Raw genomic sequence first — 27,631 nt, 5'->3', positions numbered from 1 at the left:
TTTCGAATATGTAAGATTGGTATGTGTCATCGGGTCGATTGAAAAGTTAACAAACTTATGTACCGAGATATTCGTCAGGTACAAACAGAGGTTTAAATGACATTTTTACCTACATTAAGATTTGGTCACATGGACTAGAGAAGGAAGTTTAAAAGTTGAATTTTAGACTCCTGATTAATGTTGATCGGATTAATTTAATGTAACAAATTCATTTAATTTACATTTAAATCCACTAAATGTGAAGTATCCATCTGCAAATGTGTGATGTCGTACTCAATAGTCACTTATATCTCATCCGGAAGGGACAATTACAAGTGTACTAAAAGGACGTAGTTTAAACTGTATATATGATGAGGTCGGAAACTTTGATACAGAATAGTTTCTGATTTTTTTGGATTATCACTAAAATATATCCTGTATATAGAGTTTCATTTGGAACAATACAACATGGACGAGGTAAGGATTTGAGTTTTTTATTTTATATATCTGAACGACAATAATATCATAACACGGAAGTTATACTGTTTTACAATAGATAAGACGTGAAATTTGAGAGCTAATAGTTATTTATGAATAAATGTCAGACACAGTCACTATAATGCGACATCATTAAATCATTTCCTAGGGCATGTATATATTACGAAAAAACTTATCACAGTGAGAACTGACGAAGTATTCAAATCAGTGTATAACTTTCTTCAGTCATCATTGACTTTATAACAGTAACAAGTCAGGCATTGTTAACTTTCTCTCAATGTGGTTTTGCTCTATATTTAGAAAGCTTTAATTTATTGTCATAAAAGGGGGTGTCGAAGATACAAAGGGAACAATGCATGAGTCTATGAAAAACAGCATAACGAAAAAAATACCAGCAAAAATCCACGAACAACTACAAAGAAAACTTTAAGTTTGAGAAACACATTCTCAACCAAAAATTCAAGCGATGAACTCAGGTGACCCGAAAGAGGTAAGCAGTTTCAACGCCTTAAGTACCACCCGTGTTGCTCATGGTAAAAACCCGGTGGTAAGCCAGTTGCATTCGATGTTGTCATATACGATCATATACAAGGAAAAGAGAACAGGATTGTTATCGCGACAAGTAGAATATATAATATCCTTGATAATCTTTGATTACTAGTATCTTTGATTCAATATAATGGCATAACGGTTAACCTAAACATGATGCAACTTTCACAAAGTACGCCAGTTTACCATGAATAACCATAAATTCAAAAACGTCAATGCTGGCAGCAATCCTTGAATTGTCTCATTATGACAGGAAACGCACGTTCTGGATTCATGTATCAACTCGAAGATATTGGATACAGAAATTGCTGGAATGATGCTACATGAAATACATATGACCTACCAAATTTGACTTCTTTTAGTACTATAGTATTTACCTGGTTTGTAATAACATAAGCAACACAACGGTTGTATAAATGTGAAGCAGGAGCTGCTTACCCTTCCGGAGCACCTGAGATCACCTCAAGTTTTTGGTGGGGTTCCTGTTGCTTAGTTTAGTTTTTCTTTGTTGTGTCTTGTGTATTATTATTTGTCTGTTTGTCTTTTTATTTTTAGCCATGGCGTTGTCAGTTTATTTTTGATCTATGAGTTTGACTGTCCCTCTGGTATCTTTCGCCCTCTTGTCTTTGTGAACTAACATATTACAATCCAACTGAGTGTGTTGTTGTAGTACAACGCAGGGTTCAGTTTCCGTCCCGATTATGTAATGTTTCACTGGACGTTAACGGTCATCAATCACTATTATTATCTTACCGGACGAGACTGTGTATCTTTACATCCCAATCATCATTGGTTTAATGTCAGTGTTGGACGGAGAAAGTCCAGGTACTCATATTTTCATACCCCATTCTTTATTAATGTTGTATGCCTGGAATCTAAATTTCAATAGTAAATGTATCCATTTTCAGAATTGCTGTTTATAGTGTTGAAAGCCTCACTGTGACTGAGGTGGAGAACAGCAATAAAAACGCTGTCCCATATATTTGTGGGCTTGTTTGTGCATGAACTGCTTTTGTGTCATGGATGGATTCCCCATATCCTTTGTTTTTCTATTTTATAGATATATATTCGTGACAATAAAGATGTTACATTATTCGATTATGTTTTGACTGAATTCATTGTGATCTTAAGGTATTAATTTATATTAGTATGAACTTACTGTGATTTATTTTTTTGCGAGGAAGACTCTGCTTTAAATAGACTATATCCTCATAATTTGTCATCCGTTGATTTTTTTCAACTAAAAGTTCGTGCTTGTCTACTAAATAACGTTGATGACTGAAGTTTTCCGATATGAAGCAAGTGGATGTATGTATTAACTTCCTCATACCTTAACATAGGAGTGATAAACGTCTGCTGCATCTTAAATACATACTTTATCATTACGTAAGACCTACATTTATAGATACACTTATCAAGATCTAGACATTTCAATGGTCCCAAAAACGCTTGGTTAATAAGCACAATGGTTGTTACTGGCTTTGAACTAGCTGTCCGATTAACTACGAGTACTCTCAGATCTGTTCCTACTGTCTTTTTGTTGTCGGGATGTATAAGTACCCGGCCACGGCTACTTGTATTTTTGTCCATCTGATGAGTTAAGCCTTTTTCAACTGATTTTTATAGTTCGTTCTTATGTTGTACTGTTATACCACTGTTCCATGTTAGGGGGAGGGTTGGGATCCCGCTAACATGTTTAACCCCGCCACATTATTTATGTAAGTGCCTGTCCCAAGTCAGGAGCCTGTAATTCAGTGGTTGTCGTTTGTTTAAGTGTTACATATTTGTTTTTCGTTCATTTTTTTATATAAATAAGGCCGTTAGCTTTCTCGTTTGAATTGTTTTACATTGTCATATCGGGGCCTTTTATAGCTGACTATGCGGTATGGGCTTTGTTCATTGTTGAAGGCCGTACGGTGACCTATAGTTGTTAATGTATGTGTCATTTTGGTCTCTTGTGGACAGTTGTCTCATTGACAATCATACCACATCTTCTTTTTTTATATCAGCCTATCCCTTTTCTATATATATAGTTTTGTTCATTAATATAAAAAAAGAAGATGTGGTATGATTGCCAATGGGGCACCTCTCCACAAGACACCGTACGGTCTTCAACAATGAGCAAAGCCCATACCGCAAAGTCAGTTATTAAAGGACCTGGAATTAGAAATGTAAAACAACGAGAAAACTAGCGGTCTAATTCATTTTTTTACATAAATAAGGCCGTTAGTTTTCTCGTTTGAATTGTTTTACATTGTCTTATCGGGGCCTATTATAGCTGACTATTCTGTATGGGCTTTGCCCATTGTTTAAGGCCGTACGGTGACCTATAGCTGTTAATGTCTGTGTCATTTTGGTCTTTTGTGGATAGTTGTCTCATTGGCAATCATACCACATCTTCTTTTTTATAATCATTGTGCAAAAAAATGAACGAAAAATAAATATGTAACACAGCAACAAACGATAACCACTGAATTACAGGTTCCTGACTTGGGACATGCCCATACATATAGTATGTGGCGGGGTTAAACACGTCCGTGTAGAACGAATTCAAAAACTAGAAGAAAGGGGAAACGTAATTTTTTGTGTAATAAACTTCTACAACAGTTTTCAACCCAGATCCCTAAACATTCACAAGAAGATTGTACTTATGTTGATGTTATGCATGCACCTGCTATTAATAATTTTAGCAAAGTTTATGAAAACACGTTTTTTTGTCATCAACTCCTTCTCCAATTTTCAACCCAGATCCCGGACACTTCACAAGAAGATTGCACATTATATGTACATGTGCAATCTTCCTGTGAATAACAGGTACATAAAATATGTTAAAGTTGTGCACCTGCTATTAAGGATTTGTTTGACAAATATTTGCACTTCATATTTCATATTTCAAACATGTAAAAGAATTCAGTATAGAGCATTCACCATTGGTTAAGAAATTTTCTGCGCTACCTTGCCATTTGAAAGTTTGATATATATGTTTGAAAGTAAATTTCCTTGATACTTAAACTTACTTATTTTATATAATATTTTCCTGCTCTTATCTGTACGATTTTTACAATATCATTAATTCATACATAATGCCCCTCTATTCTTATTCTCTACAATCTTGTGGAAAAAAAGAATATCAAAATGAATATGGGTATAGGAAAAGGGGGCTATTCCCTAAGCACCCGTTAGAATAGCCCATCTTTAGAATTGATAATAAACTTAATACGCTGCTGATTTTGTATATATAAAAAAAATATATATTGAGTGTGTTCTTAAAAGTTTTCTTAAGCCTAACCTTATAAAAGCGCTACTTTACTGTGTACTTTTCTTCCATTATAAACGAACAATTGATATACCTGTTGTTTTAAATCTACAGTGATCTTTCACATTTCATTTCACTCGCATATATGATCATATATAATCGTACAGGGTTTCCTCGAAAACGTTTTATTTATAGTAAAGGGATTTTGTGTAAGCGTCCATCAAGTAACATTTCCGTATGTATATGTATATTTAACTATCTGACATGGTCGAATGAATCACTTCACACAAGGAAGTGTTTACTGTTGGAAATAACTAATTTATGATATTCTCAACCTTTTTGGACAACTCGTATAAAGGCAAAATTTGTAAGTATTTTTTATCGCAAACTTATTATAAATCTTGTTCAAATACCTTTATTTCCGCCATCCAGTTATCAACACTTAATTCATATGTTTGTTTATTCAACGACTCCTTTTCAAAAAGACAAGAAAACAGTAAATCGCACCTAAATATTGAAACAAGTATGGGTAACATATTTTTGTATTTGAAAAAGACTTTGTGTAGTATGACATTTTTAATTGACGAGTTAACATTTTTGTGTCAGGAAAAAGATTCAGAACTACTTTTCTTATCATATGAAAGTGGTCACTGGACACCTGAAAAATGACAATAATACCACCATTTTGTGTATAAACAAATACTTATTTAGACTGGGGCAAGTTTACGGACATGTTAATATAATGTACATACATATATGATATTATATGTAACAAATAATTAAGTCATGTAAACAGGTAACCCGCATGTCAACCTGTCACTGAAATGTGTTAGTACTGAACTTTGAAAATCCAGTGAACGAAAAGGGCAAGAGATATCAAATAAATAAAACTGTAAACGATAGTTTGGCAGTACGAATCATATCATAGAGTAAAAAACTCTCATTTACTTACTATAAAAAGTGATTTAGTCTATAAATTAAAAAGATACGGTAATTGGTTTTCTTGTTTGAATTGTTTTACTTTGTCATTTCGAAGACTTTTATAGCCAACTGCATGTATACGATATGGTTTTGCTTATTGTTGAAGGCCGTACGGCAACATTTGGATGCTAACCTAGCTACTTCGTCCGTTTGCCTCTTGTGCAGAGTTGTCTCATTGGCAACCATACCCCATCTTATCATCTTTATGTATAATAGGTATGTTTCACATCATATAAAAGGAAGCTAGTATCATCTTTATATGGTTATAGGTGTGTTTCACATCGTATTGAAAAGGAAGCTAGTATTATTTTACCTTCCTGTTACTAGAGAACAATGTTGTCAGATCCACGCATTATTGTGTGTTATACTTAATGATATAATACAACTAAACTTGTGTGTAGTTCAAGGCAGCCAATCTTGAAAATATCAAAACAATTATTGTTCCTAATCAATCTTTCCACTGTCTTCAAAATGTTTGATGTTAATTATTTTTTTTTCGGTATTTCAAAAAATTACAAAGAGCATTGCTTGCAATGGCAACACTAGTTTTATTTGTTGTTTTTGTTGTTGTTGTTGTTAATGAAATAAGCTTCGCCTGGAAAGAGAGCAGTAAACTGTATATATTACAGTTCAGTCCCGCTTGATCAAATAGATCCTCGTATATATTACAGTTCAGTCCCCTTTGATCAAATAGATCCTCGTATATATTACAGTTCAATCCCCCTTGATCAAATAGATCCTCGTATATATTACAGTTCAGTCCCCTTTGATCAAATAGATCCTCGTATATATTACAGTTCAGCCCCCCTTGATCAAATAGATCCTCGTATATATTACAGTTCAGTCCTCTTTGATCAAATAGATCCTCGTATATAATACAGTTCAGTCCCCCTTGATCAAATAGATCCTCGTATATATTACAATTCAGTCCCCTTTGATCAAATAGATCCTCGTATATATTACAGTTCAGTCCCCTTTGATCAAATAGATCCTCGTATATATTACAGTTCAGTCCCCTTTGATCCAATAGATCCTCGTATATATTACAGTTCAGTCCCCTTTGATCCAATATATCCTCGTATATATTACAGTTCAGTCCCCCTTGATCAAATAGATCCTCGTATATATTACAGTTCAGTCCCCTTGATCAAGTAGATCCTCGTATATATTACAGTTTAGTCCCCTTTGATGAAATAGATCCTCGTATATATATATTACAGTTCAGTCCCCTTTGATCAAATAGATCCTCGTATATATTACAGTTTAGTCCCCTTTGATCAAATAGATCCTCGTATATATTACAGTTCAGTCCCCTTTTGATCAAATAGATCCTCGTATATATTAATTACAGTTCAGTCCCCTTGATCAAATAGATCCTCGTATATATATTACAGTTCAGTCCCCTTTGATCAAATAGATCCTCGTATATATAACAGTTCAGTCCCCTTTGATCAAATAGATTCTCGTATATATTACAGTTCAGTCCCCTTTGATCAAATAGATCCTCGTATATATTACAGTTCAGTCCCCTTTGATCAAATAGATCCTCGTATATATTACAGTTCAGTCCCCTCTGATCAAATAGATCCTCGAATATATTACAGTTCGGTCCCCTTTGATCAAATAGATCCTCGTATATATTACAGTTCAGTCCCCTTTGATGAAATAGATCCTCGTATATATTACAGTTCAGTCCCCTTTGATCAAATAGATCCTCGTATATATTACAGTTCAGTCCCCTTTGGTCAAATAGATCCTCGTCACATGATATATTATAGTTTTCATACATCTTTTGCTTTCAAAATTTAAAGTTTTGTTGAATGAAAATCCAACGCTGCCTTCTGACCATCAAATTTCAAAAGCGGGTGTTCAAAAGGATGTTGTTCTAATGATAAAGTAATGGAAATATTATGTCAATTTGATTAAAAACTTATTTAAACAAAAAATAAACCTTAAAATTTAACAATATTCATTTTCAAACCAAAAGCAGCTAATGATATCTGAAGATTGATAGAAGTTGATAGTGTAAGTTTTGCAGTGTTTCTAGAATACAAGAATTTCAAAGCCCTAAAAGAAACAAACAAGGCAGTAGACAAATATATCAAACAAATGTACTATAAAAGTCTGGAGAGATTTATCAAACTAAGAGCTTTTTTTAAACTAAATTACCTTCTAACATATAAACAACTGTCTTAACCCCAAAACAATACTGGCTTTGTTTAATTTTGTTTCTTTGTACAAAATAAGACTTGAAGTTGATGAGTTGATTATTATTCTATAATCAAACTTAACTGTCAAATTAAAAAGACACAATGCCCATGTATGTGTCTTGTAAATGCTTTGAATGACATAATCATTTTATTCATTAGATAAAAACTGAAATCAGATATTAGAGATAGAGTAATTCATGACCGAAAAAGAATATGAAAGCCTACACTGATATTGGATTATAAACAGAAAAATTATACAAACTTAGTTACATAATCATACTAAGGGGCGTCTTAAACTTGTAGAGGTTAGAGTCTAGTTTTGTTGGAGGCATGGTCATTTTTCTTTCGACAGCGTTGGAATCTTGACAAGTTTGAAACGTTTAGATGGAATAAAACTACTTGAATCATCACCAATTGCCTTCTTTGTTTGTGTCCTTACAGTGACCTATGTGTATAAGGGGTTTTATCACACAACATGTGATGGTTGTACAGATCAAGTTTTAAAACTACTAATTTTAATCAAATGGAACTTCAGTAATTATAGAAATTGTTCTCAAATGATAATTGTTTTGTTGAATTAAATTTTCTGGTGTGATACCTTATGTTTTTGTTTCTTATTACAATAGAGCACATTTTCAGCAGAATTATCTCAGGACTAGAATTACTAGAATTAATGAAATCTTTCAGAAGTAGAAATTTTCTGACTACAATTCGCAATCTTTCCTGTGTGTTTTTTTTTATTTGGGGGGGGGGGGGGGGGGTACTTTCAACTGTTTTCCCTTTGCGTTGATATGTTTCTACCAGACCTACAGTAGAGTTAACGTATGATTTTGATTTATTTAATACATTTTTGTGTTTGTCTCTTTCACTTTCTTCTTCTTTGTTTGCTTTTTTCAGTGTCTCCCTTGTTTATTTAACTATACATATATATATATTACTTTTTTGTTTAATATTAACAATAATTCCATTATGGTATTATAATAGTAGGTTTTTCTGTTTGAATTGGATTTTGAATAAACCATCATAGTCACAAGAAGAAAAGTGACGTCACGTGCTTTTACGTGTATAAAACTCCCAAATTGTTTGATCTACAATTGATTTTGGCATCCATGTTTGCTATTTGACATATGTTCCTTGTAAGGTTTAACCGTGTTATGAATTTACTTCAATACTTTCATTGGTGTATTTTATATTTTCATTTTGGTGCAAGACCTATATTAGATTGTTATGGTTAATCTTACAAATTTATATAATTAAATGTAGTGCCCATACTTGCTCCAACTCACAACTGTTCATGGTTCGACCTCTGTGGTTGTATTAAGTTGCACCCCACGGAGCAGTTTATGTCATATGTTATACTTTTTTTTAAACACACACATTCATTTGATAGTAAAATGCATCCTTCTTCAAGTATGTTCTATCAGTCATTAATGAAGTTTCAACGTCTGTTTTCCTGGAAAAATAAACAATTCTGTGACATTAAGAAGGAACATGGAAAAATCTAATTCAAAAGGTAGTTGACACTTTTATAAAATTGGCATTTTTCAACAATGTCGATGTGGCCTAAAAAAATAATCGTATCGGCTATTGTATGCAAAATATAGTCATATTACGAAGGCAATAAAACATTCTGAATCTCATTCCACGTGTAACCGTTAAATGTAAATTATTTGACACAGGTCACCTTAAATATATAAAGAGGAAAATCAAATATGCTAAACACACGGAAAGAAGAAATATTCAAATTGATGTAAAAAAAAAAAACAACAGAGAATATACTACTATCAGCTTTGAATGGAATGTCAATTTAGATGTGTACGTCATTAAAACAGGAGAATTTGATTCCTGGTCTATACACACAAATATGACCCCTGTTTTGATAGCCAATTTTTAAATTGCATTTTAGGTTAAATTCTGGTTTAACAAAAATTTCAAAGGAAATTATATTTCAATTGTACCAATAAATTAGTTACAACTTTGAAACCGGAAGTACCGTGTATATTTTAATTATCCAACACAGGTTACATTGTTGGTATTCAAAACTTATATATTTTGTTTATTTGATAGGATGATGATCAAGACATATATGACGATGGAACGAGTATAACAAACCGGCGGGCTGTAGGACGTATAAAGTCCATGACGTCCATGTTTGAACCAGCCATGCAAGGACCAAAACCTTCATTACCATCTAAACCAGCAGCAAAACCACCGACACCAATACGGTCGACCGATACTAAACCGACTACAAATGGAGAATTCCCATTTAACAATAATAATATACCAAAGAAAACCATTGGTGATATTGCAAATGAAAACAGAGATGTAAATTCAATGGTGAAAAATAGTACTTCCGTGCCACAACTTAATTCAGAATTTGTGTCAAGATTCAACAGTATTAAAAACAAACCTGACGATAAACCTAGTCCGAAGCCGCCATGGCAAAAACAGCCAGATGTGGGTATAAAACCGCTTGAAAACAAAAGTATACCATCTCAAGGACTAGCTAGTCGTTTAAAAAAGTTTCAACAGGTTGATAGTGAAAATAGTGACGATAAAGCTGAACCTGTGAAACCATCAATGCCGGGAAAGATAGACACAGGGAAGAAGGCTGTGATCTCTGGAATGTTTCAACCAAAGTTGCCTTCTTCTCTTAAGTCTGATAATAAACCTCCACCAACACCGATAAAACCTGATAGTAGTAAACAGCCTCCGCCTACGCCACGGAAACCAAGTACCACGAGTACAACAGACCCAGAGGTTATATCTCCGAGCAAACCAAAACCATTTTCTGTTGCCAAACCATCTCCCTCTGCCGGAGGGGATCCTCAGTCTGAATTAATGCGTGCAATACAAAAAAGGAAAGAAAAAAGTGAGAACGAACAAACAGACACTGAACCTCAGTTGAGAAACATGAAACGAGGCAAATCTATCAAAAGAAAGTCCTTTACAAGAAATTTAGATAACAAAAAGTTTTTTCTAGTTGAAATTTCAAGTTCAGATAGTCCCAATAGACCTCCTCCGAAGCCATCGAAGATACTGGATATAAATTTGGATACTATTGTTTTAGAATACAAAAAGAATTTTAAGAGGAAATTTCTGTCTTCAGAAGAGGGTAAGTTTTCTTTTTTCTATGCTTTTGTAAGGAATATGTCCTTTATCATACAAATGAATGGATAAATGGATGAATAATTATAATGTGCTCATGAACTTAAAAATCAGAGAGAAGTAAATACATGTACAACAGTTCTGCATGTTTGAACATCTTACAAAAGAAGAAGCATCGTTTAGGGATTGACTTGGAAGAGATATTTTTGATAAATCGACAAAGAATTTTAGAAATTTTAAATCTTTTTAAAAATTTGTTGATAAAACATTCGGTATTTGAATCTTTTACCATTCATTCCATGGCAAGACATAAAGAAGTGGTCTGATTCTTTCATTTCTTGCAGATTCATTACGCTTTCCTGTCTCAATCGACAAGCTATGACTTTCTCACTTAAATGTACTCGAATATACATATGCTATTCTACAAGAGGAACACATTAGCCAAATATTCGTGAAAACGCTTGGCTCAAACTAAAAGAAATATAATTTAGATTATACGGGTTGTTCTCACAATAAGAGATATATGAAAAGAAGATGTGGTATGATTGCCAATGAGACAATACTCGCAAGTTAGCAACTAAAGGTTGTCGTATGGCCTTCAACAAAGAGAAAACTTGTACCACTAAGCAAGCTATAAATGAACCTGAAATGACAAATGAAACAATTTTATGTACAAGACAATAAACGAAAAAAATATATGATAAATATAGTGACAAACGACAACCGCTGAATTACAAGCACATATAAAATGTGGCGTGGTTAAACTAGTCTATAAGAATAAGAATATTTATTATTCCAATCAAGGGCCCTTGATGGGCAGCATAACATGTACACATTAAACAATACATCATGATTTGTAACAGATATAACTAGATATCATTGAGATGGGAGCCATCTCTGTGGGCCCCGCTGTGAATAATGTGCATTAAAAAATTGTATCTTTACCATAGGACATGGGTTTGTCAACTGAAATCAAAGTTTTTGACCTTGACCTTTGACCTAGGAAGTTCTAAATAAATTATGACACACCCTTTGGTGTTGGTATATAAACATGTCAAGTATAAACTTTGAAATGATAACGGTTCTCAAGATATAGAGCGGACACGATCTTTACCATAGGACATGGGGTTGTCAACTGAAACCAAAGTTTTTGACCTTGAACTTTGCCCTAGGCAGTCGTTCATAAATTCTGACACACCCTCTGGTGTTGGTTCATATACATGTCAAGTATAAACTTTGAAATCATAACGGTTCTCAAGATATAGAGTGGACACGATCTTCACCATAAGACACAGGGTTGTCAACTGAAACCAAAGATTTTTTACCTTGACCTTTGACCTAGGAAGTTGTACATACATCATGACACGCCCTCTGGTGGTGGTTAATAAACATGTAAAGTATAAAGTATGAAATCATAATGGTTCTCTAGATATGGAGCGGACACAAAGTGTTACGGACGGACGGATGGACGGACGGACAGACTGATCTCTATAGGGGACCCGCCTTTGGCGGGGCCCTAATAATGATTATAAAAGTAAGGAGATGTGGGAGACATAGTTAAAAGATAAAGATACAATTGTACAGGTTGTTCTTGTATTAGCATACTTATTCTTACAGGCATAAAACTTCGTAGAATATTTTGATATTCAGATTATTCTTTGATGTAACAAATATGTTTACAAGATACTTGTATACAAAGATGTATTTAGTTATTAAGTCTTCCGGATTATTGTAAGCAATAATAACGTCGGATATTTGTCTCATTTGCAGTCATACCTCATCTCCTTAACTCTATAAACTACATACAATATGAAAATAGATACTTCCATTTTTAGATGGACATATTTTTCTGTATATCCCTTAAAGATGATGTAAGAAACAACTGCAGATGGTCTTTGGGTCACAAAATAATTCACAATAGTTAAAACCCATATATCTTGAACCTGTATATAACAAATTACACATACACAGTGGTCAAAACCGATGTTAGTGATACAAGTTTGTTTCAAAACAACATTTTTTTCAATGAGAAGTATTCCATGCAACAAATGATAATTCTTGTTTTCTTTGCATTTATGATCCTGCTCAAGAAATTGACCCGGCGTGGCATTTCTGAAAATGTCTAGACCGTTTTGCAGTTGACTGTTTGAGAAATAGACTTTTTACAAAAATGAAATGTACAATTCCTTAAATACAAAAATTTGGAACTCCATAAACTTTTAAACCATAAAATAAAAGTGATTACTTTATGACCGAAACTTGATTAACATAGATATAGGAAGATGTGGTATGAGTGCCAATGAGACAACTCTCCATTTAAGTAGCAATTTATATAAAAGTAAACCATTATATAACTGGTTGGAAGTTTCGTGGATCCATGATGCTTGCACTAAAACATAAGAAATTAGAATAGAGACAGATAGAGTTTGATTTCTTTGATGGAAATTACTTTTTTAAACTATCGACACAATTAAAGTTTCGTTGTCTTTAAATTTGCATTATAACATTATACATTCCAGAGTCTGAGCGACCTCAGTCCGGAGGTTTTGTCGAAATGGATGAAGAAATTTATGAAGAATTACCTGATGATGAAACCGGTGTAGATTTCCCTCCTCCCCCTCCTGAGATTACACGTCAACGTCAGTCAACGAATAGACCGGTGTCCATGATGTAAGTGCTACTTTATATATTACTTTATCATTGGCGATGGTTTTTAAATAGCAGTATTGGTGCACACATTTTTTTTTTATAAAATTTGAACCTTTATAATATATTTCTGTTTCCTAAACATAATCAAAGTACCGAAGTACTGAACATCGGATAACCGCTTCAGTGCTTAATATTGGATGACCGCAAGTTAAGTTGAATGGTGAATAAAAGACAGGTGGAATAATATATAATCAAAGTACCGAAGTACTGAACATCGGATAACCGCTTCAATGCTTGGTATTAGATGACCGCAAGTTAAGTTGAATGATGAATAAAAGACAGGTGGAATAATCATTCGCAAACACGATTTTCCGGTACGTGTTCACATGGATGTTAATATTTCTTTTAATTGTATATGTGTGTGTTTTAAAAAAATATGTTCATGAGTATTCATTGGAGAAATAAATTCATAACATGCGATAAGGAATGTTGTTTTGCACTCGATAATATCCGCGTATTTATACGAAATACGTTCGGTTATCAGTCAAAAACACAAGGGACGTGTGCAAAAATTTTATGCAACATAACACCGGTATGAAATCGTAGGTCACATCCGATGTAAAAACCGAATATCATTAAAATTCATTAATTGTTGGTGTTTTAACGCCCCGGCTTTTGGGGTATTTTGTGACGATCAGTTTTCATTGGTGGAGTGCACGGAGAAAACTATCGATCTTCGATATGGGAGTTGATAATCCTAGTCAATTAAGATTACAGTCGAGTGCATCCAAGCGGGGTTCGAACTCACAACCTCAGTGTTGACTGGCTAGTGATTACTTTAGTATAACTACATTTGTACTTAGTTCACTTGGCTACCGAGGCCCCATTAGCATTAAGTATTTTGCAATAATTAGCTCACACTCTGAATACAATATAAATACATAGACATTCACTATATATTGAATTCTATGCATAAAAAGTAAAACATTTTTTTAAGTTTGACATTGACATCTCTATTTGTACACTTATTGTGTGTTAATGTTTGTCTATGATGTCTGGCTAAATCTTAGGCCAAGACATTTTTTTTTATTTAGAAAAAAAACCAATTTCAATTACGCTTATGGTAAATGTTCTATAACTAATGTGTTTTTCATAGTTGGTACTTGTAGTTTTTATGAATTGCAGACCTCCTATGACAGAAGACGAGGAATGTGATCAGGTCTATGATGATGGAATCAGTGCTCAAAGTGATGAAGCGCCCCCACCCGTTATTCCGGGTAGACCACCAAGGCGAGGAAATCTTCCTGGTTTGTACACTACATTCTAATTTAGGCAATATTAATTCTGCTCATTCAGGTCCTTTTTTGTTTCTTGTTAAAATGGTCATAAAGTGTTCATTTATTTCTATAACAATTACAAAACATTCAAGTAACCTGGACTTTGATTGGTTGATAGCCAGATTAAGTGTTATAGAGAATGAAAACGGAGAATGTGTCTGAAAGACAGCAACCTGGCCATACAGCAGAACACAGTCCAGGGCCACAAATGTGTCTAAGTGAATTTTTCATTTTTTTCTCCTCATGTCAGATGAATGTCGCCCACTACTTAACTAAATATCCCTCGTGAACATTATATATCTGTTCAGAATTACAGATTTCAAATAAAAAATATCTACATAGTTGAACATTAATTACAAATGGGTGTTTTATGCAGAACTTCCATGCGTTCCAATACAAGGTATAGTATTAATTTGATTGCTGCATGGTTCGTTATTGACAGTTCTCTTGTTAACCTATCAAAGTAGTTGTTATAACAGCATGTGTTCTAGCCGACATCTGATAATAAAAAAAAACCCGCAGCCTTAAACAATTGATGTCATTTACAAATTATCTCTAGCTAAATATGCTATCATCTTTTGAACAGTTTTCTTACTTTTACTGTTAGTTTTTATAACTTGCAATTTGATCCCACTCTGATAAGCTTCATTTGTAATTTTCTAAAAGTAACACATTGCAGTAGTTTCGTCGCTTTTGATTTCTATCGGGGATGGGGGTGGTCTCCTCTAGATATTGATCTTTAAGTCTGATTCTTATAAATATTGTTATGATTTATTCTGAATGTTATTTTTTTCATGCTTATTCTGTAGTGATCTAAGCGTACTAATCCATGTATGATACACCTATTATATATTCTATGTTCCTTACAACTATTAAATTACTAACAGTACCCCATAAATAGTACACTTTTCTTTATTATTATCTACATGAATGTTTCGTACTGTTGAGAAATCAGCATGGCATAAAGGATTAAAAAAAGTCATTGATAAGGGAAAAATATATTCCCTTTTCAGAAATAGACACAAAATCATTTAAGTAATTGATACTTACACAAATTAAACAAATATGTTTCTAAGAGATATAATAAATAAAAATTGAAAATAGTATTTGATTGTATAATGTACGCATTGTTTTATTGCTGTTTCACTCAAGTGGATTATATTTCATCATATTGAACATATAAACTTCGAATTAATTCCGTAAGGGGACAATATATACATAACGGGACATGGAGTTAAAGGATAATGATAAGCTCTTTTCATGCTGCTTGCCAAGTCGACAGGAAGAGCGCACAATATGTGGACCAAACATAACAAACATGGTGTCAATATTATATGTTGATGATGTCAGTTTCAATGTTAATCACTTTCATTTCAATTTTAAATTTCTATTGTCGATATGATGATTTGAAGTTTTATCAAACAGCCTTAAAAATGTCTGCAATAAAAGTGTAAAACGTCTTAGTTTTAGATAAAAAAAAAAAGTTTTTAAAAACCCCGAAGGAGGGTTACATAACATTCAGATACCACTGTTCTCAGGACAAGAACGAATTTTAAAATTTTATGCTTAAATAAGGTTTTGTAACGTTTACTCTCTTTACAATTGCACTGATCCGACTAAACTAGTTATAAACACATCCCACGCATTAAACGCACTCCACCACTCTTTCGACAAAGCTTTTACTTAAGGACAGGAGAAGAACAGCTGGATTAATTTGTTTGCCCTTTGAAAATGAAGGCCTTTAACTAAAAACTCATCATATAAACCAGGATGTAAACTTTATATTTGCGTGTTGAGGATTTTTTATGAAAAGGTCAATTTTAAAAGTTAGAAAATACTCTTCATTGTAAAAAAAAAGTGTAGATATCTTTCTCAACACATTTTGTGAGAAAAGTTTAAAAACCTATCGTACATTGCTTTAAAAAAGAGGGACGAAAGATACCAGAGGGACAGTCAAACTCATAAATCGAAAATAAATTGACAACGCCATGGCCAAAAATGAAAAGGAAAAAAAACAGACAAACAATAGTACACATGCCATAACTTAGAAAACTCAATAATAAGCAACACGAACCCCATCAAAAACTAGCTCCACATGTGGCACCCGTCGTTTTGCTCATGTGATTACAAATCCGGTAAATAGTCTAATTCGATAGGTCACATTCATGAAAGGGAAGGGGATTGTAGTTACGACGTAAGTAACATATATCCGATATCATTTGTGAAACGGTTAATCCATAACGGTCAACCAACTCGTGATGGCGTCCGTAAAATTACGTAGGGATGATTTCAACTTCAGCATTTGGAACTCTTGCTTTAATAGCTTCCTTGTGAGCAGCAATCCCCTATCAAGAAAATCATGATAGGAAATGCAAGCACGGGAATATCGTATCAATTGGGAGATATATACCCCGTATGCAGGTGCTGCTGGAATGATGCTACTTAGGAATGGGAAAGTTCACATCTGGAAAGCTGAAATCATCTCTTTTGTCGTAAATTTTTGTTTTCAACAAATGCTGACCATTTTCCGGGTAAAAGATAAACTGATAGATTGGGCACTTGTACCCGGCATCGAATCTTTTTTATCTATGTTAAAATCGTCCTGTTTAAGGTTTTCAAATCAATAATTTATTTTATATATATTAAGGAAATATTTAAACCTGTCAGACTTTAAAGTTAAATACATATCATATTACTGAATATGCATATTAAAACTTACTGCACACAAACTTATCACCGACGTCATGATGTTTGACCTGACGGTGATCATTACCCGGACTTATCACCGACGTCGGGATGTTTGACCAATAGTTGATAAATTTGACCCCAAACAAGATACTGTTGGAAAAAGAAAAATATAGGTTTTTACAATAAAACACTCACACAATTATAATCCATTAAACCGATTATCAGCTTTTTTATATTGGTTTCTGCTGATATTTTGCAGTATAATGAACTGTTTTAGTTTATGTATTTGTAGAGGAGCCTTTACCTGAGCCACCCGTACAGCCACCTTCAACGGTTAGTACTCTCAAATAGTTGTGTTATAATTCATAAATTTAGAATAAATTACATTCTTTGTCCAAGTAGTAGCAATTTCAAGTGCCTACACGAAAGCACTTTGAACGGTTAATGTTTCATGTTCTCAACAAAAACCTGAATCTATAAATTAAAGTATCCACACTGTATGTATTGGCCTCCTGAATTTATTATTACCAAGGAAAAATAGCAAGTTTCCATTAAATTCTGTAAATGTTCAAAAGCATTTCTGATGAGTTGACATATACACTAACACCGTAAACGAGTTCATTGTCAATTAATTTGACAAAGCACGTATTAATGGACCAAAAAGTTCAACACCAATCTTTTCAAGCGCACACACCAAATTGTATGTCTTGATGTTCTTGAGTGTTCATTTAGTCCTTATGAAATTGCGTTTCTTTGGCTTTCGTTTCGTTTCCATCTATAAGTATGATTATCGGCTCTAAATATAGGTACTATACAATTGGATCAAAGAAAAGAAAATCCGTTTAATCAAGGATCTGTAGAGAAAGACTACAAATCGTTGATTTAATATAACAGTATTTCGATGACTTTGGGTGTAACAATATTGCTGTATTTTCTTAATTTCCTATTTTGTAATTAAACTTACATATATATAAACTTTGAACATGTAAAATAAATGTTGAAAGAAATCAAAGATGTACCATGATGTTATATTTTTATTTGTGAGTTGAAAGTATTTGTTTATATTTCAGTGATTGTTTTTGGTGTTTTATTAAAAATAGATATAATAATATACATAACGTTGTTTTTCAGGAAAAGCAAACGCTTTTAATTCTATCTAATGTTGATTAAGCATAAATTTGATATGTTTGTACATTATGATTTTCAGTCCAATGTTATAGCAGACGATCCAGAATCTGATGGCGAACTGTACGAGCCACTTGACGACATTATCAAGTACGTTGTTATACTTTTAATTTCCATAGAAAAATAATGTTGAAGTTTGTTCTAATTGAAATATATATCGAGCTTTATATGAAATTCCGACTTCTAAAACAATAATATGAAATGCATGAAACTCGAAAAACTCATTTATGTTTTGCAGTGAGGTGGCCAAATTGGAGGAGAAAGCAAATAATAATACAGTTTCCACTGATAATGATAAAACAGAACAATTATCAGAAAAGGAAAGAAAGAAAAAAGAAAAAGAAGAAAAGGTATTGTTCTTTTTAGTTATTATGCACATCATTATTGTTCTTAGGATTTAAAGTAAAATGTGGAAATTCTGTTTTGACATATGACCATATATCTACAGCTTACAACTCAGTGATCATGTATTGTAAAGACCTTTTTTAATTGTTTCTCAATACCCTCAATAGACAGTTGTTACATAATAATGTTTTTTACTTTTTTTTATGCAAAAATAGAAATAACTGTTTTAACACAAATTATATATTATTTCATAATTAGAATATTCATTTTAACAACTGGAATTGAAATTATTGTCATATGAATAGATTAACAAATTTTACAAGGTAAAAAAGGTTAAGTGAAAATGTGAATACTACAGACATTGACAAGTAATTGCTTTTAATAATTATGATGTTGGGGTTTTTTTTACAGAAAAAACAAGAAGAGGAAAGGAAAAAACAAGAGAAAAGGGCAAAAGAATTAAAAAGTAAATTCAAGGTAAATATAAAAAGTAAAAGTAAGTAATATAAAAAAAAGAAGATGTGGTATGATTGCCAATGAGACAACTATCCACAAAAGACCAAACTGACACAGACATTAACAACTATAGGTCACCGTACGACCTTCAACAATGAGCAAAGCCCATACTACATAGTCAGCTATAATAGGCCCCGATAAGACAATGTAAAACAATTCAAACGAGAAAACTAACAGCCTTATTTATGTAAAAAAAAATGAACGAAATACAAATATGTAACACATAAACAAACGACAACCACTGAATGACAGGCTCCTGACTTGGGACAGGCACATACATAAATAATGTGGCGGGGTTAAACATGTTAGCGGGATCCCAACCCTCCCCCTAACCTGGGACAGTGGTATAACAGTACAACATAAGAGCGAACTATGAAAATCAGTTGAAAAAGGCTTAACTCATCAGATGGACAAAAATACAAGTGGACTTGGCCGGGTAAGTACACTTTAATTTTCAGAAAGAAGTTAACCGTTTTAAATCATGGATTTGAAAGATCGATCATATATGATTATGTGATTATATTAGCTCTCCAATCTTTGTAAATCCGTTAATACACTACCAAAAAGGCAAACATACAATGTCAGTAGTAGAATAGTGCAAAAAAAAAAACAAACAAAGAAAAGATACAGAATATGTAAAATATAGTAATTGATTTTTAAAAAAATGCTGTTTTTTCATTATCCACAAAATTATATTGTTTTTTCACTGAGAGTCCAATGATCACTTTATAATATCTATCTACATTAAACTTGGTTATTTGTCGTCATTTAGATCGAGCTAAGCGAGCTTGAAGAATGTAGTACTAAGGGAGCAATTAAAGAAGACGCCAAAGGCAAGGGAAAAGACTTAGCAGTCACTAAAGACCAAAGAGTTATAATTATATGTATGGATAAAAGAAACCCAAAAGGAAGATGGCTAGTCAAATTAGAGGAAAATGAAGGTAGTATGAAACTTCTCTTGGAAAGTTTTTTCGTCAATTACAAATATTAATTAAATTGAATTTTTGTTTGTTAAATGTTACACTTTTTTCTTGAAATGAACTGTTGTTATGATTGTTTCCAGAATAATATGTTTCAAAACGAACTTAAATTAGGTAATTTTATTTGTGAGTTCTAATTTTATGGTTTCCCCCTTAAGTTGTGTATTAAAATTGGTATATGTATACAATAGTGTAAGAGATAATCGTTGTATAACAATAACTGTATCAGGAAAATAGCTTAATAAAGCACAACTTTGGTATACTCCTGTTCAAATTTACCTTATTGACGCGCTAACGTCGTATCTACGATGGGCAAGGCGAAACAAGTAAAAAGTTTAAACGTATACTATAGACTGTGCAAAAGTCATAATATGAAACATATTTGTTTTCAAAATGATTTTATGAACAGATATTATGTCTTTGTAGATACATTTGGTTATGTGTATTGTAACAATGTTTATTCTATTATGTCTTTGTAGATACATTTGGTTATGTGTATTGTAACAATGTTTATTCTATTATGTCTTTGTAGATACATTTGGTTATGTGTATTGTAACAATGTTTATTCTATTCTGTCTCTATTGTAGATACAATTGGCTATGTGGATTCTAACAATGTAGAGGTAGACAACAATCTCATTCGTAGTGTAAGCTTTGCTTTTGCTTAACTCATTTATTCTAATTTCTATTATCTCATTGAATCAGACGAATAGCACGCCCATCAAACCTTGAACGAAAATTATTCTGTGTGCAACATCCACATAGTCAATTTCATTTAAGTGTAAGATAACGAAAAATATTTAATTACATAATGAACACTTTAATAAAATTACAAAAATAACAGATAAAAACCATTGTCCGAATGTTGAAATGTCTTTCAAGAAAACAGTGAAGTTTTCATGATTTTGCAACTAGTTTTTTTCTACTTGTATTGTTTGCTCATTCATTATAGCACAAGTCAGGCTAGTCATCTTAAAATAGACAAGTCAGGCTAGTCATATTAAAATAAACAAGTCAGGATAGTCATCTTAAAAGAAACAAGTCAGGCTAGTAATCTTAAAATAGACAAGTCAGGCTAGTCATCTTAAAATAGACAAGTCAGGTTAGTCATCTTAAAATAAACAAGTCAGGCTAGTCATCTTAAAATAGACAAGTCAGACTAGTCATCTTAAAATAGACAAGTCAGGCTAGTCATCTTAAAATAGACAAGTCAGGCTAGTCATCTTAAAATAAACAAGTCAATACTATAAAGTTTAAATAGAATTTCTTTTTTAAGTTAAAAAATAATTTATATAGTGAATATGTTTATAGAACTGATGAAATAATAGTTTAGTGTAATTAATAGTATTGTGCTGTACATAATACCAATCAGTCATATCCTATTATAGAACCACACTTTAAAAGTAACTTATGTATCAGTTTGAATGCATTTCTTTTAAAACACTCATGAAAGCTATGAGCAGATGACAAACAATTCATTGGTCACCAACTCATTTTCTAACACCTCACACGATTTCAGAAACATCAGAATCGTTGCAGTACGATTTTCTCTGGTTTTTGGTAATGTAACTTATTGTAGGCCATTGTATAATAATGCCTTATCAAATAAATAACGCCTTGGTTTGGAATTTACGTTAAGCTTATCAAGCTCACTAGAGCTAACTGGAAAATACAAATATGGTCACCTGGACATCTCCAATTAGACAGTAAAGCAGATGCTATGAATACAAAGTAGTGTTAGTCGGAATGAGGCATAGAGAGGGTATCGCGCTATCGGCATATTTTATAAACCCATAGCAAATCTTTGAGGAGTCCGTATGTGGCTCCTGTTCATAGTCATAATTTTCATACATATCAAGTATATTTAAATAATATTTATACTTTTATTATTAAAAAAATTTGGGAAGTGTTTCACGATTTTTTTTGGGGGAAAAGATGAATTTACGAAGAATCTGGTGCCATCTCATACTTTCGATTAGACCTGCAGAGTTATTTATTTTCAATACAGTGCCAGTCAGGTAATTTATTTTCAATACAGTGCCAGTCAGGTAATTTATTTTCAAACTACCACATAACAAACCATTTATTTTTGTGATTATCATGGCTGAGTTATCTATTTTTTCAAAATCTTCCCCCCCCCCGAGAATATCAAATGGTCGTCCCCTTATTGGTGGTTGCCATTAATATCTTAACACTTATACAGTATAATTCTCACGTTTAAATGACAAGTAGCACAACTTATTGTTCCTTTTCCTTTTCATGACGCGAATGCTCTGTTTGGTCCTTATGAAGTGGTCATTTCTCATTTGGTTGGACATTCGAGTGTTTGTAGTGATGTAACCAATTTCATTTCAGTGACCTAATACTTTCAACACCAAAACACTTTTTCACAACAAGGATCGTATATTTTAAAATAAAATGTTCATGATTTTTGTTTTATCCCAAACATAGGTATTATATACATGTATTAACTTGGAGGCGTTATTCCGATTGCAGGAACTTGATTACAATACGAAAAACAATGTATTTTAAACCAAGCTGTTAATGGTAAAACTCTTTATAAGGCAAACCTTGATAACATTTATCCTTTTGATATATTGTATTTGCGTTATAGACGTTTGCCAAAGATTATATATATATAATTACATGTATACTAGTGTTGTGTAACCATCGTGTTTTGTTTATTTAATTATTACTTTCAGTTTTAAACGCGATTACAACGGTTTCATTTATTTTCAGTACACAAATTTAATTATAACATTGCACATGATCATATTTTCTGCAATGTACATGGCGTTTATTGTATTATTACGTTCACAACCGTTTTTATGTTATTTTCTTCATGAGGGAAAAAGGGGCTGCTCAATACTTTATTTTGATGGACTTCTATTTTCCTCTTTCGGCTATAATGTTTCTTTTTTAAAAATCGTTTTCTCGTTTTAAATTCGCCCTTTGCATCCTTTTTGCCTTTTTGAAAGGTGAAAAAAAACCTTTAGTTTGTGTCCGGTAGTAGTAACTCAGTAAGTATTTTTTGTCCTGAACTTCTAAATGTTTTATTTGTTTGGAGGTTTTGTTGACTGTTTTGTTTATACCAGATTTGATCGATTTATCAAGCGTCTTTTCTAAACCGGTTTTAAGCGTGCGTTGGTTTGTTTCCTTTGCTGTTATATGATCGAGGGTTGGGTTCTTAAAACACTGGTTTTACCAAGCCATATGATGGTGCATCTGTCCCACAATATGGATGTTAATGGATTCATCAATTTCACTTTCTTTTTGTCAAGTCATTCGGATTTCTTTTGACAATTTTTAATCAGAATATTAGAAAGTGTGCATTCCATAAACTATAAAAGAGCACAGTTATTAGTTCATCAGAAAAATGACCTATTAATATATTTCCCATTATGTTTTACCAATTCTTTATATATAAGGTTGAGAAACCATACAAACCAATTCTCTCTCTATATTTATAAGGTTGAGAAACCATACATATTGATTCTTTATATATAAGTTTGAAAAACCATCCACATGAGTTCTGATCTAATGGACTGTTCCTTTTTCTAGGTGATGCTTACTTCCCAGAAGCCACAAACCGAGTAAGTATTGTAGTACTGGATCTTCTTTTATTATCATATTTAGGAGTAATACCACAATTGAAGTTCCTCTATTAGTCTTTGTTAATGTTATACTTTTTAAAAAATTGTGCAGAATCTATCTTGGTTTCAAATAAAGAAATACTTGGCATGAGTGAAGTTTTATCCTGTCCATTACTGCAGACAAAATCTCACATAAAGTTTCATTGCGTTTAAGTTAATAACCATCACTTGAAGTTAACCAAATACATGTTGACTTTCTTTTTCTTCTTTAAATGCTTAAGTAATCATGAATGTAACCTCAAGTTTCCAAAATATTTTATGAAAACACCAAATAAAAATGAATGATGCTTTGAAACACTCGAAATATACGCTGATGAATCAGAATTGTTTTTCTGCAATGAAATACAGGGTTAAATTCTTACAACTGTCAAATTCAAGTGAATATATTTTTTCGACTCTTTTTCGGAAATGACGTACTATGATTGATTTGGTGGCATTACACATATAAAGAATCTTTGAATAAAAGAATCTTTGAATACAAAAAGGAATTGTTTTTTGTTAAGAGATGTTTTGAAAGACTAGTAAAGAGATTGCAATAAATAATATTTGTTTGTCTAAAGAAGAAAACCATATTGTTTGTTATAAATTTTAGCTTTGCCGAGGATGGTGAAGACTATGAGGTACCAGAACAAGATGGTAATATATCTATTTTTTTTAGATATGAAAACTTTTCTATTGTTCATCAAAATACTTTTGGTATATTTTCAACTCGCTGTTATTGTTATTACCATTGTTTTAATTCAATGAGAATCGTCCTGAACGTGCATGGAATATTTGCCTCTGGACGTTAACCAAACATCGATCAATCAATTAATTCAATAGTGAAGAATGTAACATATTAAAGATTACTGTTATTGACATAGGGGATATGTAAAATGCTGGAAACAAACATAAATGTTGTACATGAATTGTGTATTTCACATGTATGGTATGGTTTTATGTGTATATAAAATTTATACACATTTATTTATACTATAAATAAAAGTTCTTTCTTTTCGTTAACTTAGTATTTTATAAAATACAAAAGAGGTAGGCAGAATTTTATTCTTTATCTATTTCTAAACACATTGATGTAGATACTAATTTGGGAGGCTGCATGTTGTCTCAGTTTTTTTGCCGATGTCACATGTTTGTATTGTTTAATTTTTGTTAATTGGTAACAATTCCAGTGTATGAATTTTTAATAACAATTCCAGTGTTTGAAGTTATTTAGTAACAATTCCAGTGTATGAATTTTTAATGACAATTTCAGTGTTTGAAGTTATTAGTTTAGTAACAATTCCAGTGTTTGAAGTTATTTAGTAACAACTCCAGTGTTTGGAGTTATTTAGTAACAATTCCAGTGTTTGGAGTTATTTAGCAACAATTCCAGTGTTTAAATTTACACTAACAAATTTCTTATGGTACCTTGCATATTTGCTTTACTCCTTTAAAACTAAATCCATAACCTGTTTTATTCTCTTTCAAATAATGAAGGGATGATAACTAGTCTATCAAAACTCAACTGTATGAATATTCGTTCTTTTAACAATAATAATTTAAATACTAATTCTACTTATGAGCTAGGAAATTAAAACCTTTAATTCCGATGAACAGCTTAGCTCAACCTTCGTCATGAACACTTACAACCAAAATGTAGCCCAGAATTTAATATAGGTATGTCAAATATACAAAATTTAACATCTACGGTCAAGTTTGTCTGACTTGCAACTTGGATTTTTTGTAAAATATACAAAACCTACATGAATTTACATACCTGTTTGCTTGCAAAATCATGGTCACTGCCGGATCTCGATGTGTGATATTCACTCAATATCTGTTTTCTTTTTCAGAAGTTTACGCCGAGGCTTTATAAAGACACATTAGTAAAGAGAAGTCTAGGAGTCATCCACACTATAATGATCTTACCAAACCTTGTGTTGTTTTCTTCATATTTTAAATGAAAGAAAATGTTTGTTTTATTTAAAATGATAGAAATGTTCCTTTCATTTTAAATGATAAACTTCTTTAGGGACGACATCAAAAGATCGATGTAGGATAAATAAAACTTATATCAAATAGTTTGGGGGTCGGGGGGGGGGGTTAAAATTCTACAAGTTTTGTATATCTAAAATCGATTTTTACATATATCCCTATTGGTAAATCAATTTTTCCTACATTAAGTTAAGAGGGGGGTGGGGTGTCAGTGAAAAAACTATGTGAATTAAGTTTTTTATCCTACATTGAACTTTTGATGTCGTCCCTTAATATGCCAATATGTTTCTTTCAAAGAATTTGTAATTTCAATGCCTACAAATGATTGTGTGAATCAGTTCATCATTGATATAAAAATTACTACTTATAATTACAATGACTGTGTGATTCAGTTCATCATTGATATAAAAATTACTACTTAAACTATTAAATCGATGGCAAGCATCATCATCTAGGAAATTTATATTTTTGACATAATAGACTTTTTGGGATAAGTGGAATATTTATCTGAAATGTGCCATAATTTCTTTTTTCTTAAAAGGTGCTTTTTTGTGATGTCATTAGATACAAAGCTAGGTTGTAAATTTCATTAATGTTGCAAACTGCTAGTTGTTAGAATAAAATACACATTGATCTTCATGAAGAAAAGCAGTGTGTAATCAAAGCAACACAAATATCCACATATATCATACAAATGACGAAAAGTGAAAATATTTTTTGATTTAACAATATTCACATTATCGTCAAAAGAAATGTATGCTTTTACACTCATTGTGTTTTTTATACTCATTGTGTATTTGAGTATATGAACTATCTCATAAAATGTATATTTAATCTCAATATTTATTTTTTTATTAACAGTAGTAATATGTAATCATATACAATTGTGTATTTGATAATGTACATTGTAGATTGATAAGGAACGAGTAATAAGTATGGTTGTAGTACAGTGAAAAGACTTTATATTTAATCAGATTTTCAAAATCCCAATTAATATATTGCTGAGACACACAAGAAAATTGAAATAGCTTTTAGAAACATATTTAAACTGATTTTTAAAAAGATTTACAAGTGTTGCCTTCTACTTTCCAATGGATACCTTGAAAGTATTATATGTTTGTCTTTTTTCATTAAACAAAAAAACCCGACCGTTTCTCTTTCTAATTTAAATATAGATCTCTGATTTCGTTATCCTTATATTTTTCGAAAGATCTTAATTTTAATTAGATATCAGTTTTTATAAATTTTACTATGCTATTTGGTTTAAAACTTAAAACAACTGCACACAAAAACGTATACTTAGATACATATATAGATGATGTTAATTGTCAACTTTCCTTGGTCTCATTTCTTATAATTCCAGATTGACAGTTGTTCAGACAGAAGTTTAATATTTCCAGTAGTTGGAACATTAATTTTCTTTATTTCTTTAAGGGATCCCGGATATTCTAATAATGTCATTTTGCTCAGAATTGAAATTAAAAACATTGTTGCATTATAACTCAATATCTTAACTTGTATTATTAAGTCTGTAAATAATGCTTATCTAAAGAAATAAAGTATAATTTAACAAATGCTCATCAAAGAAAATGAAAGATTGTGATAAGTTTAGTCTAGTAAATTGCTTCATTATAAAATGCTAGTGTATATGCCTTGCTATGTTACTACATTCCAAATTACAAGTGTGTTATTTTATTTTTTTAGATAAAACATGCAAAATGTT

The 27,631-nt window shown here is 32.0% G+C and overlaps 1 protein-coding gene across 9 annotated transcripts; it reads left to right on the top strand.

Annotated features, from left to right (window-relative positions):
- LOC139510246 (FYN-binding protein 1-like) lies at window positions 1–27,631 on the top strand. 9 transcript variants are annotated; one of them, XM_071296749.1, is made up of 15 exons: window positions 1–456; window positions 9,541–10,588; window positions 13,101–13,251; window positions 14,416–14,537; window positions 14,944–14,967; window positions 17,548–17,588; window positions 18,463–18,530; window positions 18,679–18,790; window positions 19,197–19,262; window positions 20,074–20,242; window positions 20,870–20,904; window positions 23,843–23,874; window positions 24,527–24,570; window positions 24,942–24,963; window positions 25,767–27,631. In XM_071296749.1, exons 1-15 carry the CDS (start codon window positions 448–450, stop codon window positions 25,798–25,800), a joined length of 1,977 nt encoding a protein of 658 aa, XP_071152850.1. In that variant the 5' UTR covers window positions 1–447; the 3' UTR covers window positions 25,801–27,631. The 9 variants fall into 9 exon arrangements, with proteins under 9 accessions (XP_071152850.1, XP_071152837.1, XP_071152870.1 ...); XM_071296736.1 differs by having other exon boundaries at window positions 20,870–20,928; XM_071296777.1 differs by lacking the exon at window positions 1–456 and adding an exon at window positions 4,470–4,649 and having other exon boundaries at window positions 20,870–20,928.

This window comes from Mytilus edulis, chromosome 1, assembly GCF_963676685.1.
Source record: "Mytilus edulis chromosome 1, xbMytEdul2.2, whole genome shotgun sequence".
Classification (NCBI taxonomy): Eukaryota; Metazoa; Mollusca; class Bivalvia; order Mytilida; family Mytilidae; genus Mytilus; species Mytilus edulis.
This window is presented reverse-complemented; position numbering and strand designations above follow the sequence as displayed.

What these genes read in the sequence shown, in the direction of transcription:
- LOC139510246 (XM_071296736.1), top strand. An exon ending in AAAAAGAAAAAGAAGAAAAG is followed by an intron (nt 18,791 to 19,196) that starts GTATTGTTCTTT and finishes TTTTTTTTACAG; the next exon opens with AAAAAACAAGAAGAGGAAAG. An exon ending in TGAGGTACCAGAACAAGATG is followed by an intron (nt 24,571 to 24,941) that starts GTAATATATCTA and finishes TCGTTAACTTAG; the next exon opens with TATTTTATAAAATACAAAAG.